Genomic DNA, 18606 nt, shown 5'->3' on the forward strand with positions numbered 1-18606 from the left:
TGAACTACACTCCATATTGATTCCTAATGTAAATAAGGTGAAAAAACATTTCATTTCTAAGAAGAGAAGAGTCTCAATAAAGCTTATGCCCTAAGTTTGAGATACAGATTTTTGCCTTAGCTGTTTTTTTCCTCAAGTCGACAGCCTATATGAATCAGAAATGCAGTTTTTAAATATCCTTCTGCGAGGGGGATTGTAAAAAAGAAAAGGTAAATCAAATGTAAGAAAAGGAGCAGGTAAATAAACCTCGTATCTAAAACTGTAAGAACACCTCACGTACGTAAGTAAAACAGAAACCAAGGCACATTTGTGTGTAAGAACTTAACACACGCAATGCAACAATAAAGTGCACAAAAGCATCATCTTTAGCACTAGTTCGTATTTCTGCCAATGGCATTAAAGGTATATGCCCAGCAAGGACTACTATTGTTGAAACAGACGAAAATGACCAACTGTTAAGTCTTATCCGCAGCTGATCAAAAGCCCACTAAACTGATCAGCTTTCAATCACTCCCAAGAAAACAGAAGGCAAAAACATCCAAACACCCTCAGTATGACATTAAAGCTAATAGGTTCAAACAGAAGGCAAACGGGAGAAGCAGACAGGCAGAAAGGACGGAGGCAGGCATGAGTTAACAGCAGCAAAAGGGAGGAGGAGATTTAGGCAGAAGAGGGGAGAAAAGGGCAGTAATTGCAGCGCCCAGAGGTGGGGAGGGCCTGGGCCCCGAGACTGACCTGTGCCGTCGCTGGCGGACACGGAGAGCGCCGGTGAGGAGAGTTTAGGCCGCTTGGCTGAAGGCGGGCCCGGCTCCACCACATTCTCGGCCATTTTTAATTCTTTTTTAGACAATCCCTCGGAGAGACGGTGGGGGGTGAACCCCAAAACCTTCACCTCCTCCTCGGGCCTCGAGTCAGCTGAAGAACAACAATAACGCCGAGAGCCAGCGAGGAGGATCTGATGGAGGACGGGGGGCCAAGTTCCCCTTTTTCTGCCCCTCGGGCTTCGGGAGGGCTGCAGCGGAGAAGCGGAGAGAAGGTGGGAGCCGGGGCGGGGGGTGGAAGAGGCCTCTTCCCCCAGGCGAAAGGGCTGAGCGAAGATGGGAAGAGCAGGTAAGGCCCCCGCCAAAAAAAAAAAAAAAAATAAGGAAAAGAGGAAAAAAATTAAAAAGAGGCTGGTGAGGTGGATTGGTGGTTCGTTGGGGTTTTTTTCAGTAAAATTAATCCCGGCTGTTGTGCTGCTGGTGCTTCCTCGCCGTCACCACCATCATCATCTTCATCCTTCGGGGGGTCTCCTCCTCCTGCTGCCTCCTCACCGCCGCCATCAGCCTCTTCCTCCTCGGCGCCGTCCTCCTCCTCCTCATCGCCACAAGGAGGCGGGCGAAGGAGGGGAGAGGAGGAGGAAAAAAGAAAAAAAGATCACCGTCCTCTAGCAGCGGCAGCTCCTTCCCCCTCCAACACCACCCTGCAAAAAAATACCCACCGCCAGCGACAGGGCTGGGGGGGAGACGGCGGGCGGAGAGGCAAGGCGTGCGCGGGGTCCCCAGCTCCACTCGCTTCTTCCTCGCCCGTCGCTAATGGCTGCAGAAAGGGGAGCTGTAAGGATGAGGAGGGTGAGGATAAGTCCCAGGAGTCTCCGCTTCACATCTTGTTGTGCAGGGAAGGAGGAGGGGTTGTTGTCCTGATGGAGGCAGCACCGATCGCGGGATGGGAAGGTGGGGGGCGGGTTTCAACACCCTCTTTGCACCCCCCCCACCTTTCTTCTCTTCTTTCCCCTTCCTCTTTCTCTCGCTTTCAGTAGCAGGCTACCCCCCCTTCAGCGCAGGCAGAGACCGATCCCGAAGGAGGAGGAGGAAGAAACCGGCCCCTCCCCCCCCCCTTGCCTACCTTCCCCCCCTCCCGGGTAGCCAAGGATGGTTGCGAGCGCTGGCGCCGGGCAGGGAGGGGGCTGCCTGTCGCCGCTCCCGCGGACTCAAGGGCTAAGCTGGGCGCGGAAAGCAAGGGAGAAAAACCTCAGCCGCTTCTCGGGCGCGGCAGGGACTCCCTCTTCGCCTCTGCCAGGGTGGGGAAAGAAGCGAAGAGGTTGGTAGTTGGGAAGAGAGAAGCCGGTCAGCGATGCCTCTGAAAAGACGAGGGGGCTAAAACTGAAATAAAATAGGAGCAAAATTTCGCCGGGGGAAGGCGGGGGACTCGCCCCGGGGTGGGTTAAATAGCCGGGAGGGGGAGGGGGCCCTCGGCGCTCCCCGGCGGGGGGGGGTGGGGCGGGCCGGCGCAGGCTGCGCGGGGGCCGAGCGCAGGCTCCCTACTGCCCCTGCCTGGCGCTCGGCGGCGGCCCGCCTGCGGCCGCTCTTATGGCGTGTGTGGCGGAGCGGGAAGAAGCGGGGGCGAGAAAGAAGTAGGGATAAAGGAGAGGAGAGAAAAGAAGAAAGAAGAGAGAGGAGACGGGAAGGCTGTCGCGGCGGCGGAGTGGGGGGGTGGTAGCGTCTCGGATCCTCGCTTCTCTCCCCGTCCCCTGGCCGGCCCCTGGGTCTCTCTGCGTTGCCCTCCCCCTGGCTCGCCCCGTCCGGCTCGGCTTCTCGCTTTCGCTCCCTCCCTCAGTCGCTCACACACAAACAAAATGGCGGCTGTTGTTTCTTCACTCTCCCGAGTCCTCGGAGGGAAGCGAGCGGCGGCGGCGGCAGCCGGAAATGAGCCAAGAGAAAAAAGGGGCGTGGCCAGCCGGGGGGCGGGGCCCGGCGCGCGGGCGCACACAATGGAACGCGGGGGGCTGGCGCGCGGGGCGGGGGGGCGGAGGTGCGGGACCGCCCAGCTGCTGTCACGAGGCCGCGCTCGCCCAATCAGCGCGCGGCCCTCGCCCGGCGCTTCCGCAAACTCCCCTGGCCCCGCCCCTTAAAGGCGCAGGCAGGTTTTTGTGTTCAAAGGGAAAAAAAAGTCTCCTTCGTTCGCCTTCTCTCTCCGCCCCTCACGCTCTTTTCCGTCGGCCCAAAAGTGCACGGCGACGGCTCTGGGAGAGACCGTCTGTAACCTGCGGTCCAGGGCGGGGAGGCGGTCAGTCCGCTTCGCTGCGCTGTCTCCCCTGGCCCCCGCTGCCCGGCCCGGTGGGCTGAGGAGCCGGGCGGGCGGGGCGGGTTTCTCTCTCTGCGGTCCTCCCTCCCCTCGGGCTCTGTTCCCTGTCGTGCCGGCGGGCGGGGCGCTTCTCCGGCGTCCCGGTCCTTGCTGCGCCACAGACATGGCAGCCGGGGCCGAGAGGAAGGCCCCGGGGCGGTGCGGCGCCCGGGCATGGGGTGCAGCCTCCCCTTTCCTCCTCCGCCTCGGAGCTGCGGGGATGGGGAGCAGCCTCCCCACCCGCTAACAGCCGGGCAGCGATCGTACAGACCCCCAGGGCTTGCCGAGCGGTGAATGTGAGAAATTCAGAGACAAGGCAACGCTCTCGCCTAACTCGGGGATGTCGAACCTGCCGCAGGTCTCCATCGACGTTACGAAAACTAAATAAAACTCACTTGATGCCAAAGAGTAACCCGCAAACCCCACACTTCGTGCCCAAATCCCTTACGTGTGCTGAAGAAGGAGGCAGGGGGTTTTACGTGCTACATGGAGCAGCGTCCTGAAAGCCTCCTTTGCTGACGCTGCTTACGGGCTGATTGCTGGGTAGGGACAGGTAGTACTCAGGTTCTCCTTCGTATGCCTTCACGGCCTACGAGCCGTTACCGAGCATTACTGCCCCGACAAGAGCTTTCCTCAGGTCTTTAAGGACTCGTCAATAAGGGAACAACCCATCCCCGGCTTTTCCCTGTGGTGCGTTTGGGCTCTTCCAGGCTCCACACCATTACGGGGTGGAAGAGAAACGCGGGCAGGTGCCTGTTATAATGCAAAAAAAACCCCGAGCCGTTTCAGGGACATTTGCAAAGACTTCTCTCACCACCTGCCCTCAGGGCTGAGCTCTCTGCAATCCTGCGTGTACGAACCGGAGCAGGTATTCGGGAAGAGCAAACAGGCAATGAGAGAAGGCATGAGCAGAGATTCACAGCCCTGTAACAGTTACCCGCTGGCTCCCGCACGTACTCCCACACTTCAGCTTTCCTTGTTTGGGCTTTATTTCCAGCAAGACTGTTGTTGTCTCCCGCAGCACAAAAGGGCTACATAGGCACATAGGGCTACACCCAAACCACTCCAAACGTGCTTCAAGGTTGTATATGTATTAGCCTTCTGAAACGGTCTTGGAGCCATAGGTAGTGCACAAGTGTGTATGTTTTAAAGGAGAGCTGGAGGGGGCCTTGCAAGGCTAAATAAATGATAGGAAAATAGTCTGGACAGGATAAAGTCTCAGACTGGAGAGGATAAAGTCTCAGACTAACACTATCAGGGTCAACAACATCAAACCTAACAGCATCACCTTAGAAACAAAGTTACTGCTCTCACAGGTTTTGGCCTCTTATTGCTACTAAGCTCCCCCAAATATTCCAATTACAGAAGTCTTGTATTACCTAAATTTACTTATTTTGTCAGACTGACTGTTCCCCTTGCTTGTGAAGCATTTTTTCTTAATACAGCTGAGACTAATTTTAACTTTCTATTTTTTTTGCCTCCTTAGAATTAAAAGTTGACTGAAGTAAGCCTATGTAAGGTTTTCAGACTCTCTAGAGGCTTTTAATCTGTAGTTCAGTAAAGAATTAGTGGCAGCTTTATAAAGACACCAAGGTGCATGTAAACACCTAAATGCTTTTAGAAGTCAGACCCTTACTAAATACCGAGGTTAGAGCAAAGCAGATGTTTCAAATAAGAACTTTGTGACACTGGTTCCTACCTAGAGACTTGATCCTACCAATAGGATCATGTGTGCTTAGTTTAGTATAGCACATAGTTCCACTGAAATCGTGATGTACTACTGGTCACAGTAAAACTAAGCACAGTGTGCTTAGCTGTGTGCTTGGTGGAGCACAGCCTGAGAAATAAAAGCTTAAAAAATGAGTAGCTATTTGCCACTCCAGAGAACATTGTGTGGATGAGTTCATTTTGTTAAGTACAGGAAAAAATCTAATGAACAAAATTAAGTCCTTTTAATTTTTGCTGCATCTTCCCATCTGCTCTAGCTACCTCTTTTATCTACCCTTTGAATGAATTCAAGGAAGCATACCTGAACTGTGGGAATGATATACCCTTTCCTGGATGCTACTGAACTATATCTTTGGAATAGTAATTGCAGAAATAGGTGATTAACCAATATATTAGTAAAACCAATACTGCTGTCTTACAAGCTTCACAACCAGTAGAATATCTTTCTGTGCCCTATGTATGTCCTTTCGCTGGCCCTATGTAAAGGACCAGTAGTCCTTTACATATTAGAAAGTGATATTCAGTTGTCTTTCCATATTAAAGACTTAAATGCAAGATGAAGTGTATGAAAAATAAATAGAAAACAATGCCACTTATTTTCTTGATTCTGAAAAAGGTCATCTGAAACAAGAGAAAGAGGAAGAAAAAGAAAAAAACTCTGAAAAATAGGGTCAAGGTAAATCATATATATCTCTCTATATAAATAATAAACCCCAAACCCTGCAGCATCTGTTCATTTCTCTAAAAGCACTGCAGTTTTCTTAAATGGACCTTAAGATACACACACAACCAACTGTTGCTAAATGCTATCTGCCAAAACAATAACACACAACATTTCTGGAAGCAATAATAGAACAGAAAGCATACTGAGAGGCAAAGACAGAAACCTATACAAATAAAACCAGGAAAGGATTATACCATTTAAAGTAAACTAAGCCCATTTATCCAACAACTGCTCCTCCTTACCTGAGTTTCCTCGTTCTTACAGAAAGGATAGTAGTGTTTATCCCTTGAAAATAACACCCAGAAGAATTAATTAGCTCATTATTGCCTGTAATTACAGCAGTCATTATGTATTTTGAGATAGCTGGATGAAAGTACCATAAGTCTGATTAAAGTGAGAATCTGCTCAGGAAAGCAATAATAAGAGGGATGCAGGGCCTTGCATTTTTATCATGGGGTCTAGTTTGGCTTTAGCTAGGAGCTACTGAAACTTATAAGCATGCCCAGCTACTTTGAGAGCTACAAGGAACAAGATCCCCATATACTGCAAGGGTCAAAATGATGCCGGAGCTCAGCATCCTAGCTTCGGTGGGACAAAATGGACAGAGGAATAACCTGCTTCCTTGGCTTGGAGAGAGACAGGGCTGTGATCTTCCCCTTCCAACTCCTGGACAGAGAAGTGGTGTGTGATTTCAGAGACACTCGACCAACCTCCTGCCCTCCTTAATGCTCCTTGGGAAGTCACTTAACACTACCCAAAACTTCCCTGTTTCCCCTTGGCAGGATTTGTCCTGCCCTCCTTGATGCTCTTTGGGAAGTCACTTAACACTACCCAAAACTTCCCTGCTCCCTCTTGGCAGGATTTGTCCTGCAGGCCTATGAATCATAGAATCAAGCAGGTTGGAAGAGACCTCCAAGATCATCCAGTCCAACCTAGCACCCAGCCCTAGCCAGTCAACCAGACCATGGCACTAAGTGCCTCAGCCAGTCCTTTCTTGAACACCTCCAGGGACACTGCCTCCACCACCTCCCTGGGCAGCCCATTCCAATGCCAATCACTCTCTCTGTGAAGAACTTTCTCCTAACATCCAGCCTATACTTTGCCTGGCACAACTATGGCTGCGGAAACTTCTCTAAAAGAGCAGGGATGGGGTTCAGGAGCTGGGCATGGGGATCAGGAGCTGGGCATGGGGCACTCCTATCTCTTCAATCCCGTTTCTGCCTGCTGTTTCCAGTTGCATTCTCCCTCTTTTTCCCCCCTCCAAGCTTTCCAGAGCTGCTGCTTGTGCCTAGCAGGTAATTTCTCCTGTTCTCCAGCCACCGCAGCTCTCTACTTGCACAACACCGCTCCTGGGGGGTGAAGGAAAAATGCCCCCCCCATTTCCATGCCAGCAGGGAGATCTGCATGTGGAGGGTCCTTCCCAGCACAGGTCAGGGGGGGTGTAGAAATGCCTCAATGCTGCAGTTTTTGCAAGTAATGCCAGGGCACAGCTATATTTCTGGAAAGCAAGAGCCAGCTGTGCCAGAGCAGAGAACATCGCTCAGCACGGCGTCAACGTTCAAACCCAGCAGCGTTTTGATACCAGACAGATTTTATTAAAACCATAAGAAGTAAGCAGCCAATAGCTGGTTCTTGCATCTAGTGTGTACATAAAAGAAAGGGCTGGCTTTCTGACAGCAAGCAAAATGCTTTCAGTCCTCAGCCCCAGAAACGCAGGCTGCCTCAGTCACACAGTTTTCAATAGCTGCAAACACAGAGTTATGTTGCTAAATGTTAAGGGCTCAGCTGTTTACCAGAAGAATGTTTCCTCCCTGGAACACATGGTTTTGCTTAAAAGAAGTTCTCAAAAAAAAACCACCAAACCAACCCCAAAATCCAAAAAGCAACCCAACAACAAAACCCAAACCAACCCCCCCAAAAAAAAAACCAACAAAAAAACCCCAACAAAAATCCCCAACAAAACACCTCACTTCATTTAATTAGCAAATGCAATGTTGCAGGCCTAACAAATATGCCATGGAATCTCCCCTTGCAAGAATGAAATAGAAGACAGAAACTGACCTCTCAGTTTAAGAGAGGGGGCAGAGGTAAGCTTTGCCTAGGAAGTACTGCAGCTTTGAGGTCTGGTGGTCTAGATCAGAGTCTGGTACTCTGAAAAGTGCATCTATATGTTGTTTTAGCATTCTGGTTCATGTTGAAAGCACAACCATGGAACAGGAGCAAGAGGTTTGCAGGCTCCCTTGGTTTCACCAAGGGCTGGCCACATCACTGCCTTTCATTTTCCAGGCTCTGGTGTCCCCTCTGTAACAGGGAGTTAATGCTGTGATGCTACTCCCCCCTTACAGAAAGCACATCCAAATCAGTAAATGAAAACATAATAGTCACGTATCTTCTAAACACAATTACATTGAAATTAATGTGTCTACACCAGCAGATGATTTATCTCAGAGTATTATGGTGACACAAGCAAGATGTTCTAGAGTTAAAGCATAATATTTTTAATTAAGAGCCCTTGGATTTGCCATGTGCTTTGATCTTGTGGAAGGCGAAAGGATGGCAAATTTCTGAACAACTTGTTCAGCTCAGCACTGTATTTACAGCGATCTGCTAAAAATGATTATTGTGCTGTGGAGCTCAAGCTAACATGGGAAATGTGTGCTGAAAGAATTGCAGTCATTGTGATGACCTGGAGGAAGCATGCTGTTCTCATTCCTCTGGCTTCTTTCGACTCGGGTATCTAACGAGAGAGTTCTTGATAAGCTTTATTGCACTGCAGAAAGTATTAAAAATATCTGCTTTGAAATCTGCTGAGCCCAAACCCAAACCCTTATCTTCTTGTTTGTTTCCAGAGTTGTCCCACAGACACAAAGCCACTGTCCAGATGTGCTCACAAAGAACAGAACACACTTAGAATCACAGAATCAGTCAGGGTTGGAAGGGACCACGAGGATCATCTAGTTCCAACCTCCCTGCCGTGGGCAGGGGCACCCTACCCTAGATCAGGCTGGCCACAGCCTCATCCAGCCTGGCCTTAAACACCTATTCTGTTATACCTCCCCTTCCTTGTCTGGGTTTTTTTTTTATCTCAGTGTACCTTAATTCAGATTATTTGCTTTACATTCTACATCATTCTTCTATATGCTGAGCTGCAATGCATTGTTTGATGCCTGCAATCGAAATGCAAAGACAGAAAAAGTTACTTTTCCTTCTGTTTTCATGCTTCAGGCTTTCATACCAAGTGATTCCTTCAATGACATCAGGCAGGGGTTTACTCTGTGGCTGGGAAATGTACTTAATCAAGTGTTTTTCAGTAGAGAGAGGGTACTGGCCTTCTGATGGAGCTAATGGGACCCTGTTCATAGGGTTAATCAGTACAGCCTGAGCTGCTTTTACAGTTGCCATGAAGAGGTATTTCCCTATAAAAGTCATCCACAAGGAAATAGAGGTATCTGGTCTGGGAGATTAAAAGTTATTTTTTCTGCTTCTCTCAAAAAAGGGCTTGTATTTGCTTGGCTTTTTGGCATGCCAGGAAAGGCAAGGTCTTCACTAGTGCTTTCCTTCTACACATAGATAAAAGTCAATCATTAATGGCAAAAGCCAATTGATTCTTGTGTGGCAACTCTGGGTAAAACAATAGGGTTAATCCTCAGTTCCTTACCTTCCTAATTTGTGTGGGTTTATTGCTTCTTTACCCAGAAGGTCCTTTGTGAGCCCTCATGTTTCAATGCCCATGAGGTTTTATTCTCTTGGCCTCTGCTGGTGACATCAGGGAGCTCTGGACTTTCTGTTTTCATCCTCTGATTGCCGTGTACACGAGAGCTGTGAGCCTTGGAGAAGGGAGCAGCAGCTGCTGGTGGTGCTACGCTATTAAAAGCCACCAAGAGAGCAACAAGAAGGCAGAAGCTGTAATGGCCCCCAGCAGCACACTTCTCCTCCTGGTGCTCTCACATTGCCTGAAGCCCTGGGAAGATAATTTCTGAAGAGCAGGGCTGCTTTATGAGCTGATTTGTGATATTTACTCCAACCTCTTTTGCTATTACAGACTCACAGGATCACAGGATGTTAGGGGTTGGAAGGGACCCAAGGAGATCATCCAGAGCAGGACTCCTTCCCTTTGATTTCTTGGCAGGCATAAGAGAGGGATGCCACAGCACACCCTAGGTTAAGTGTATGGAGGGGGCACAAACAGCCTGTTGGTGGCTGGGCCAGTTGCCAGTGCAGGCACTACAATAAGGATGCAAGCACCTGTGAGTAAAGCTGAAAACTTCTGAAGTGGCTGAACTGGCCATTGAAAAAACTTGCATCCACCAACAGACCCTGGTGGGCAGTGAAAGACATGATTGGCATAATATTTTGGCAGCAAGGACTTGTTTATCTTTTGTTATAGCTAAAGGAACATTTGGGTAACTTTTAGGGGAACGTGGAGATCTTTGGTGATGATCAGAAGAGTAAGTTTCAAGGTTCATAGTACTTCTTTTTTTGTCAATACTCAAATGACTACGAATCTGTTGCTATTTAAGAACTATAATCAAGAAAGCAAAATGCAAGGTGTGAGATGCACGATGGGCATCATGAAAGTTTGGTTCTTTCACCACAGTACATGTGATGAGTACATCATGTGTTTTGTGTGGGTGTGGATAGAGGAAGCTGGCCGTGGTCATTCTGCATGGTGTTGCAGGGTCAAAAACCAAGCCTCAGCAGTAGCTTTGCCAGGTGACCAGAGCACTGAGCTCCCTTGGACAGAGAAAAATCAATTGTCTCAGTAGGACAAAAAAAGAGATGTAACATTTACTCCACAATGGATCCTTGCAGCAGTCCCTGGCTTCTGCTGCTGCTGCTGCCCTGCATGAGACCATTGGCCCCGTGTTTGAGAGCGGAGAGAGGGGACTCTGCCTGGCTACACTGGATGTGTTTCCAGCATGTCTGCTACCTGCCTCCCCTGGGATACCTTGGTGGTGATGACCCAAACAGCCTCTCCAGCAAAAGGGTCGGTGTTGCTGGGCAAGGAGAGATGCAAAACTTAAGGCACCAGAGTGAGTGGTACAGTGAGAAGTCTGGTGGCTGAGGTGCTGGTTGTCTTGGCAGCTACACAGGGTTGTTTTTTCCCTCGCCTGCTTTGCTAGATGTAGGCATCTGAATTCCTACTGAAAAGAAACAGAGGTGCCTGAGGCTTCCTACGATTCTGCAGTTAGCTGGTTCGTGTGTTTTCCTGGCTGTGACACTGCCACATACATGTCTGTATGAATGCATACATCTATTTAAATAGCTCAGGGGTATAGAGATGAAGTATGCTTTGTTGAGCACATTCAGGCCATCCTGATGTATTTAGCCCCTGCAAGAAACAGCTCTGAAAATTCTTTGTGCCAAGGTGAGTGTCTCTCTCCTCAAAGGAGGTGAGACACGTGTGGAAGATTCCCTGTTACCGTGCAGGGATGCTGAGCCAAGGGCTAACAGCGTTGGCCTGGCTCTGGGATGAGAAGGGCAAGAGCTCTGTGCTGCCACACAAGCATCCCACATCGGTGCAAAATGAGCCTGTGGATTCCTCTGTCCCTCCTGGGTATTTCAATTAAAAGCCAAGGAGGAAGTCCAAGAAAATGCCTAAAATGGCTTGAGTCCTTCCTTACAATCTGGAAATGGAAGTCAGCGGTGACTAACTCCAGCCTAGCCACCAAACCCCTCCCTCCCTGACTCTGCATCGCTCTCTTCGTTCCCAGCTCCTCTCTCCCGCGTCTGCAAACAGTCGGCAGTGGAAACAGTGAAGCAGCCTGGCTTGGGCGCCAGGAATGCACCAGCAGTGTGCAGTTGCAGCAGGGACTGTCATCCACCCGTCCGACTGTCTAACCTAGGAAGAAGGCATAAAAATCTGATGGGGACAAGTCTTGGTTATAAGCAGAGGAACGATTTTAAAAGAGGCTGCTGCCAAGCCTGGAAACAAAGCCCAATTAAACACTGTCATTGACTTAAACTGCCTCCAAACTGGCCCTCCAACAGCTTCTCCAGTAAAACAAACAAACAAACAAACAAGAGCTTGTTTACAATGGTTCAAGACAGTTTAGGTGATGCCTTCTGACCTCCTCACAAAGCAACAGCCATAAAGAACAAGATTAGTTGGCTGAGTGGTCAGGAAAGCCACATCTGGCATTCACTGATGGCCTCTCTGATATATGTGGGTTTGTTTTGCTGGTGATTCTCTTGTGGTGATGTGGTTGATCTGAATTTGAAAGCGTCAGCCCTGAAAGAAGAGTCACCTGGACATTGGAGTAGCAGGAGCAGATGACCTGATGGGTGATTATTCAGTGGGTGCCAGCCCAGCTTCTTCTCTCTCTGTTCACTCCCATGCTGTGCCAAGCACGAAGGCTCAACACTTCTGCTCAAAATTTCTAACCATCTGGGTGCAAATACCCAATGGAGAGCCTTTTGGTGGGATTTCAGCTGCTGCTTTCCTTCCACCACCTATCCATCTCACACAAAGTCCACATGCATGGTGCCTGCCTCATGGGCAGCGGATCTCCTGGTATCCAAGAGGTATGGGAATGCAAAAAGTGAAGAACAGAATGGGATGCTTACAACCCCAGGTGCAACCCTGATTTTGAACCCTGCAGTTCCAAATCTCATCTTCTCTTTCAGTTTCCTCTGCTATGGGAATGCAAAAAGTGAAGAACAGAATGGGATGCTTACAACCCTAGATGTTGAGGTGCTGGAAGGTGTCCAGAGAAGGGTGACAAAGCTGGTGAAAAGCCTGGAACACAAATCCTTTGAGGAGAGGCTGAGGGAGCTGGGGGTGTGCAGCCTGGAGAAGAGGAGGCTCAGGGCAGACCTCATTGCTGTCTACAACTACCTGAAGTTAGGCTGTAGCCAGGTGGGGTTAGTCTCTTCTCCCAGGCAAGCAGCAACAGAACAAGGGGACAGTCTCAAGTTGTGCCAGGGGAGGTCTAGGCTGGATGTTAGGAGGAAGTTGTTGCCAGAGAGAGTGATTTGCATTGGAATGGGCTGCCCAGGGAGGTGGTGGGGTTACCATCCCTGGAGGTGTTCAAGAAAAGACTGGATGAGGCACTTAGTGCCATGGTCTAAGTTGACTGGTTAGGGCTGGGTGCTAGTTTGGACCATCTCAGAGATCTCTTCCAACCTGGTTGATTCTATGATTCTAGAGGCAACCCTGATTTTTGAACCCTACAGTTCAAAATCTCACCTTCTCTTTCACTTTCATCTGGTCACAGCTCTTTCCCTAAGAACTTGAGAGGAGTCAGAGCTCTGAGTGCTCATAACTGAAAGCTAAGGGAGGGTGAATCATCCAGCATGGTGCCTAGGAAGCCCTGTGCTCCCCTCCCTGGTAGTGCATGGTGGAGAAGGATGTCCTTGAAAAGTTTGTTTCTGAGATGAAGCCTTCCATGCCACTCATTCAGCAGTGCAAGAGGGTGTCTTTGGGAGATGCTGGAGACCAAAGGTGGTTGGAGCTGAGTCTGCTCAGAGGGTGTGTGAGGCGTTGGCTCAGCTGCAGAGCCGAGCTGCCTGTATATGCTCCACCCAAACTCAACCACTGCCCTCAGGTTTGTGACCTCAGAGAGTGTTCGATAGCATAAACCTACCTTGCATATTCCCTGCAGAGGTGATTAAAAAGGAAGAGCAGCTGAAGGCACACCTGAGCAAGGGTATTGCTAAACTGATTCATTATTTTTATTCAGCTAATTAAAGGCAGGCCAATCAAGTGGTCACACTGATGTCATAATTAAGGTGAATCAATAAATCAATAGATCAGAATGATTGGTTGTCAGATTCTATAGCCATCTATCAAAGTGATTTGTGATGTTGCCACTGAAGGAATTGTTTAGTTTTAATCTTGTCTAGGGGGGGGTTCAAGGAGGAGGCAGAGTCTTTTCAGGCTAAAGATCCAGCAAGCTTTCCAGCAGATGCAATGACTGTCCTGGTGAGGAGCATGGGTCTTTGAAAGAGATAAAGATATATACCCCCCTCACCCTTGAAGGAGATAGCTTACCTCTTTCCAGTGGAGATATCCAGTCTTGGGATATTTTTTTTTGCCAGTCATCTTAGTTCTGTTTGGAGTAGGATTGTGATAAACATCTCCACGATAACCTGCTTTTAACACATCTTAAACCTTACCCTTATTTTCAAACACATTAATACTTACTCTCTGTGTATTCCCCACATCTCCTCCACTGCTAAAGCAGCCATGGTGGTTAGGGCAAGCCCAGCTACTTCTGCATAATCTTGTTTTCAGCTCTGGAAGCTGCCATCTTAATTCATTTACAGCTTTATCTTAGTAGTCTTCCAACAGTATTTTTCCCACCAAAGCACCTGCTCACCCATTCACACCGACAGAAAAGCAGAAGAACCAGCAGTGAGGAAGCCAATTTATTGCAACAAAGGTGAAAATAAACAATGCAGTTTCACCTGCATCATTCCTGGGGGGAGGGGAAGGGAGTTAATTCACAGAATGGTAGGGCTTGGAAGGGACCTCTGAAGATCATCAAGTCCAACCTCCCTGGCAGAGCAGGATCACCTAAAGCAGGTCACATTGGAACATGTCCTGGCAGGCCTTGAAAGTCTGCAGAGATGGAGACTCCACCACCTCTCTGGGCAGTCTGTTCCAGTGCAGAGCCACCCTCAAAGTAAAGAAGTTCTTATGTTTAGATGGAATTTCCTGTGTTCGAGTTTATGCTCACTACCTCTTGTCCTGTTCCTGGAGCCCACTGAGAGTAGCCTGGCTCCATCTTCTCGACACCCACCCCTCAGATATTGGTAAGTATTAATAAGATTCCCCCCTCAGCCTCCTCTTCTCTAAGCTAAACAGCCCCAGCGCTCAGCCTTTCCTCTTATGAGAGAGGTTCCAGTCCCTGTGTCATGTCAGTGGCACTGCACTGGACTCTCTGCAGTAGTTCTTTGTGCTTCTGGAGCTGGGGTGCCCAGAACTGGACACAGTACTCCTGCTGAAGCAGAGTAGAGGGGGAGAAGAACCCACTGGTCAGACTGCTCTCAATGTATTCCAAGATGCCATTTGATTTCTTGGCTGCAAGGGCACACTGCTGGCTCATGGTCATCCTGCTGTCTACCAGGACTCCCAGGTCCTTTTCCTCAGAGCTGCTCTGCAGCAGGTCAGCCCTCAGCCTGTCTAGGTCATGCTGGGTGGCAGCGCAGCCTCCTGGCACATCAGCCACTCCTCCCAGTTGGGCATCAGCAGCAAACATGCTGGGGGCACCCTTTGTCCACTGATGAACATATTGAATAGGTCTGCACCCAGTACTGACACTTGAGGAACACCACAAGCCACAGGACTCCAAATAGACTCAGCCCCACTTAACTACTACTCCCTGAGCTCTGTCCTTCAGCCTGCTCCCAATCCATATCACTGCCCAGTCACCCAATCTGCCCTCACTAAGCCTGGCTGTGAGAATGCCATTGGAGACAGAGTCAAAAGCTTTGCTGAAGTCAAGGTAGAGCACACCCACTGCCCTCCCTTCTGTCCATCTAGTTGTGCCATTGCAACAGCCTGTCAGACAGTTCAAGCATGCCTTCCACATGTTGAATCCATGCTGATTACTCAAGATAAGTCTTTTTTCCTCAACATGCTTTGAAGTGGTGCCAAGAACAAGCTGTTCCATCACCTTTCCAGGGATGGAGGCAAGGCTGACCTGCCTCTAGTTACCCAGGTTCTCCTTCTTGCCCTTTTGAAGATTGGAGTGGCATTGGCTTTCCTCCAGTCCTCAGGCATCTCTCCTGTTCCCAAGGACTTTTCAAAGGTTATGGAGAGTGGCCTAGCAATGACTCCTGCCAGCTTCCTCAGCCCTTGCACGTGCATCCCATCAGAGCCTATGGATCTGTGTCTGTATTTCTTTGCTATACCAAACACAACACTAAAGGCTTCCTCCAGATGCACAGCATGGAGCCTGACATGGTCCTGGAGCAGCCTGGAGCCTGGTGAAAACCTTCACTCAAGTCCAGTTCACCTTTCTCTGCATGGATTATCTGGCACAAGGCAGAGAGGTGATGCTGGAGGTTTTGTTTTGGGGGACAAGACAATACTGAAGAACCACATCTCCCACACTGCTGACAGCTGTATAGGTGTAACTTCAACTTAAACCCATCTTGGGTTCAAGCAGTGGAGCTGGCAGGCCAGTTGTGAACCCTGGTGTTTTGAACAGTATCTGTCATCCAGGACCCTCCAAACCTGTAGCAGAAAGTCTCATCAGCAAGTGGTCTTGAAGTTTAGCTGATCATACCATCAGGTATGGGGGGAAGCCTTGCTAGGAAGGCAGCTGCCAGCCTTGTCGTGGAGATAAAGGGGGTACAAGATGCTGCCAGCAGAAATCAGCTTTCAGAAACACACCTGTCATTCCCTGTCCTTTCCTCCACCACTGTTCTCTGCAGTTGTTACAATGCTTTGGACCTTTTTAATGGAAAAGAATCAAGGAGCTAACTTTGGGTGATTTTATTTTCAGAATCAGAATCACTGGGACTAGAAAAGACCTCTGAGATCATCAGCTCCAGCCTGTAGCCTAGCACCACGACATCAGCTAAACCATGCCACCAAGTGCCACATCCCATCTTTTCCCAAAGACCTCCAAGGATGGTGACTCCACTGCCTCCCTGGGCAGCCCATTCCCATGCCTAATCAGCCTTCCTGCAAGGAAGTGCTTCCTAATATCCAACCTAAACCTCCCCTGGCACAGCTTCAGACCATGCCTTCTTGTCCTGTCACAAGTAGCCTGGGAGAAGAGCCTGACTACCACTTCCTTTTGGGTAGTTGCAGAGAGTGATAAGGTCCCCTCTAAGTTTCCTCTTCTCCAGGTTGAAGAATTTCAAGTTGCTCAGCCTCTCCTCATCAGCCTTTCCTTCCAGCCCCCTGCCCAGTGTGCTAGCTTGAGCCTAGCTGGGATATTTTAGTGGAAGAAATTAGATTATAGGCTATAAGGAAACAATGGTGATGTCTACTTCACTCATAGGTGTGCTGGTTTGAAGCTAGCTAGAATGTTTTGGTGAGAAGAACTAGATCATAGGCTGTGAAAGGAAGGCAGTGGTGATGTCTACTCCCCTCAGAGTCTTGCTGAAGAGTCGACTGAGTCTAGTCTGGGTGATTTCTGAAGTGTGGGGGGGGCAGGGTACACCCAAACCATCACAATAGGTTTGCTGAGATGTATAAAAACAAGAGCACAAACATAGATAGCAGAGTTATTCTCTGGCTCTGGCTGCCTGCACTTCTCTCTAACCTGCTGTCTGTGTAACTAATCCTTCTGCTTCCTGACCCCCCTGGCCCATTCTCCAAACTCACCTTGGACGTAAGGCAAAGTCTGGGATAAGGTAGAGGGGTGGAAAGGAGGTGGGAGGGTGGTTGGGAGCCCCTCCTGGGGACTCTGGTTTCTGGGAGGGCTGTTGTGTTTCTGTGTTACTTTTGAACTTGTATGTTTCTGTCTGTAGCTGTATAGATTGTAAATACCTGCTTGTATGTTGTGCTAAGCTGGAAATACAAAGCTTCATTCTAATTTCTAGCTCAGCTGAGTCTAGCCTGGGTGATTTTCTTAAGTGGGGGGGGGGGGAGACAGTGAACACCCAAACCATCAGACCCAGTCTCATCACTCTCTGCCAGACCTGCTCCAGCACCTGCAAGCTTTACTTTTATGACTTCTGACCTAAAACCAGAAAATGCTGTTATATTAACCAGCATTTGACCACTAAAGTTTTCCCAGGAGTGACTCTAATTCAGGGTTTTTTTCATCCCACCATCTCCACTCAAAGCAAGGGTCAGACATCCAATTCTATCTGGATGTTAAGAGGAAGTTGTTGGCAGAGAGAGTGATTGGCATTGGAATGGGCTGCCCAGGGAGGTGGTGGAGTCACCATCCCTGGAGGTGTTCAAGGCAAGCCTGGCTGAGGCACTTAGTGCCATGGTCTAGCTGACTGGCTAGGGCTGGGTGCTAGGTTGGCCTGGATGATCTTGGAGGTCTCTTCCAACCTGTTTGATTCTACAGGATATGAAATTGTTGGAGCGAGTCCAGAGGAGGCCATGAAGATGCTCAGAGGCCCAGAGCAGCTCTGCTGTGAGGACAGGCCACAAGAGTTGTGGCTCTTCAGTCTGGAGAAGAGAAGGATTCAAGGAGACCTTATAGTGACCTTCCAGTATCTGAAGGGAGCCTACAGGAAGGCTGGGGAGGGACTATTGACAAGGTCTTGTGATGACAGGAGGAGGGGTAATGGGTCTAAACTGGAAGAGGGGAGATTTAGACTAGATGTTAGGAGGAAGTTCTTTCCAGTGAGGGTGGTGAGACACTGGCACAGGTTGCCCAGGGAGCTTGTGGCTGCTTCCTCCCTGGAGGAGTTTAAGACCAGGTTGGATGAGCCCTTGAGCAACCTGCTCTAGTGGGAGGTGTCCCTGCCTACAGTGAGGGGGGTTGGAGCTGGATGATCCTTGAGGTCCCTTCCAACCTAAAGCCCTCTATGATTCTATGATTCTCTGGTTCCCAGCTGAGGGAGGCTGCAGCTTTGCTGGTAACACGGTGAAGGCTTTTCAGGCTTCTTTGTCCCTGGTGTGAATTACAGTGTGCCTGAGGCAAAAGCAGCAGAGGGGGGGGGGCTTCAAAATAAAAAACGAAAACAGAAAATAAAAGATGCTCTGCTGCTCCTTTTGCAGAGACAGCACAAATCAGGAGGTGAGCTCTGCACAGTGCTCTGCTAGAAGGTAATTTCCTGATTTAGGGTGATATGTAGCTGAGGATTTTGACTGATCTCATCTATATGTATATTCAGGCTGTCCAAGATGCTATTAGTAAGCACACCTGACATTTGAATGCCTTCTTTTGTTTTATAAAGTCTCTTTTATATTATTTCCAGGGAGAGTTCTCTGTGTTACTTGCAGCCCAACACAGCTTTGGGTCATCTGCAGGTTTAACAAACCTAATCTTTCTTCTTTCAGGCAGATAATGTATGTGAAAGCTGTGTATGGGCCTGTGCCTGGAGTGGATCCTGGCTCAGCCTCACTCCATGCAGCCTTTCATTGGGGGAAAGAATCACTGCTAAGCCCTAGAAAAGCATAGGGGTTTGCC

At 49.2% G+C, this 18606-nt stretch overlaps 1 protein-coding gene across 2 annotated transcripts in view; it reads right to left on the reverse strand.

The window, feature by feature from the left end:
* EP300 (E1A binding protein p300) overlaps positions 1–852 on the reverse strand; it is a 61803-nt gene extending 60951 nt beyond the window's left edge. For both annotated transcript variants that reach the window (XM_064155169.1, XM_064155168.1), the window contains exon 1: positions 736–852. In XM_064155169.1, the coding sequence (XP_064011239.1) occupies positions 736–829 (94 nt within the window). In that variant the 5' untranslated portion in view covers positions 830–852. The remainder of the gene's footprint in view (positions 1–735) is intronic.
* Positions 853–18606: the final 17754 nt, after the last annotated feature.

The sequence above is a fragment of the Pogoniulus pusillus genome, chromosome 15 (assembly GCF_015220805.1).
Source record: "Pogoniulus pusillus isolate bPogPus1 chromosome 15, bPogPus1.pri, whole genome shotgun sequence".
NCBI lineage: Eukaryota > Metazoa > Chordata > Aves > Piciformes > Lybiidae > Pogoniulus > Pogoniulus pusillus.